The following is a 2,254-nucleotide window of genomic DNA, read 5'->3' on the forward strand; positions in this document are numbered from 1 at the left end:
GAGAATCTCTCTTTATCAGTAAGTACTGATCAGCTTTTTACTATTATCTTATAATAAGATGTCTTCTCAGTACTGCATTTCATCTGCAGACTGATGATCAGACTGAATATCAGAATCAGACACTAGAACAGCATCTTCAAGCATTCTGTTTATATTATTAGAATGATTAACTTAAACATCTTCTAATCACTGAATTTATATATAACAATGCAAAGAATGCAATCTTAAAGATATCTTCTTTCTATACTTATTATAAATATAATTCTTCATTACTCAGTGACATTATAAACAATGTTTTAAAGAAGAGAATAGACAGTCAGAGTATCAGACAGATACAGAGAATGAAGTATTTCTCAGTATCAGAAGTAAAAGTAAGATTGAAACTTTTAAATAAAATTTATAAGAAGATGATGAAAAGCATTCACTGTGCTCAGAAGTAATAGATAAAATACTATAATTAAAAATATCTTCTGATGAAGTTCTTAATAGAGAATCAAGTGCTACTTTCAGCAAAGAATATCAAGACAATGAGACTGTATAAGAAGCTCAGTGAGTGATGACTAGAATCTTTCTCAGTAATAAGAGTGATAAGTAAGCAGATATATAAGTTGAAATTACTCACAGAATTGAAATCAATTCATTCTATTTTTCACATTTTCTATTTAAAGCTCTATAAGTAATACTCTGAGATAAAGCTGTCTCAGCTGAATAACATTGAGATTAAGAATGATACTGAATATCTTATAAAGAAAATATTGAATAAGTAAACATATTACAGCAAGCTTCAATATCTCATTAAATAAGAAGATTATCTATTATTAGAGAATTCATAGAAATCACTTGAGCATTTGAAAAATACTGAGAAAGAGATTATAATCTATGAGATGACTAGTAGAGACTGCTCTGTTATATATCAGAGACATTGAGTAAGAAATGCTGCTTAAGACTTCTCATTTTTCTCAAAGAATTTTTTTAGAGATGATCTCACAGTGATAAGCTGATATTTTATAGACTCTGTAGTACTCTTCTTCTATTTTCTCTCAAAGGGTTTTTTAGAAGTTTAATGAGACTATATAAGTATAAAATTCTGAAGTAGTTAGAGAAAAGAAATATTTAAAATTAATAAAAAGATTAATATTAATTAATCTACAGATCACTACTAATCTAATAAGACTGCAGCTCACTGAAAAAGTAAAAAGAGAGAATCTCAGAGTCTACTTATCAATAATCATATCTTCATTAAACTTATTCTTCACTATTAAAGTCTTCAGCATCAGCATCTTTGTCTGCTGAGAAGTTAGTACTATGACATCATAGAGAAGTATACTGCAGAAGAGTATAAGAGATACTGAAAGTATTAACTTATTAACTTATAAAATATCTCAGTTATCTGCTTTAATTAAAGTAAGATTCTCTTCAATCAGTAATTAATCTCTATAGTACTTTCAACAGTAATACTGACTGATCTCTTCTTGAGATCAGTCATTCTGAGATGTTTTTTCATCTCAGAGATTCACACTTTTATCTTCTTTTACAGATGAGTAAGAGAAATCTTCTCAGTCTTGACAGAATTCATCAATACTTAAAGCTTCAAGACTCTCACTCTGTACTGCTTGAGCATCTGAGCTTCTTATCAGAGCTGATATAACATCTTCTTATAGAGTAGATAATACTTACAGAGAGATAGAAGTCATTATTACAGATACAATAAAAATAACAGAAGTGAGAGAAGAAGCAGATGTATAAAATCTCTTCTTTCTTCAGCTGCTTAATGCAGTGCAGACAAGTAGTAATATTAGTCAGAGATTATATCAGAGCCTTCTCACAGAGAGAAGATGAAGAAACTGCAGGATTCTGCAGACTCAACTCAGCAGAAGCTCAAGCAGGGCTCAGACATGCTATAAGAGAGAAACTACAGATTGAGCTTCTCAGAGTCACTGTTCTCAGAATCAAGCTCTTCTCAGATTTCTCTCTGAATGATCACACAGAGTCATACATCACTGTATTGACTGAGGGGGGGGGCGGCGTCACAACAGCGGTGGGAGAGACAGGGAACAGACTGAACATGAATGAACTGACTGGCAGAGAGGATAACACCTCACTGCAAGACACAGTGACTACCACCACAGCTACAAGAGAAGCAGGAGAAGGAGATGTGATAATGAAAGCAGTGCTTCCGCGGCTCAGTGACACCACTGTCTTCACCTTCAACCTGGCTTTCTTAACAGCCACAGAGGCCGCAGCTGCATCATGA

General features: G+C 32.7%; 1 protein-coding gene across 1 annotated transcript; it reads left to right on the plus strand.

Annotated features, from left to right (window-relative positions):
* Positions 1–1,771: 1,771 nt before the first annotated feature.
* Positions 1,772–2,254, plus strand: BDCG_17842 (uncharacterized protein; the record flags this gene model as incomplete). Its single annotated transcript, XM_045426894.1, has 1 exon — positions 1,772–2,254. The coding sequence occupies one exon, from the start codon at positions 1,772–1,774 to the stop codon at positions 2,252–2,254; it is 483 nt and encodes a 160-aa protein (XP_045282663.1).

This window comes from Blastomyces dermatitidis (assembly GCF_000003525.1).
Source record: "Blastomyces dermatitidis ER-3 genomic scaffold supercont1.12, whole genome shotgun sequence".
NCBI classification, from domain to species: domain Eukaryota; kingdom Fungi; phylum Ascomycota; class Eurotiomycetes; order Onygenales; family Ajellomycetaceae; genus Blastomyces; species Blastomyces dermatitidis.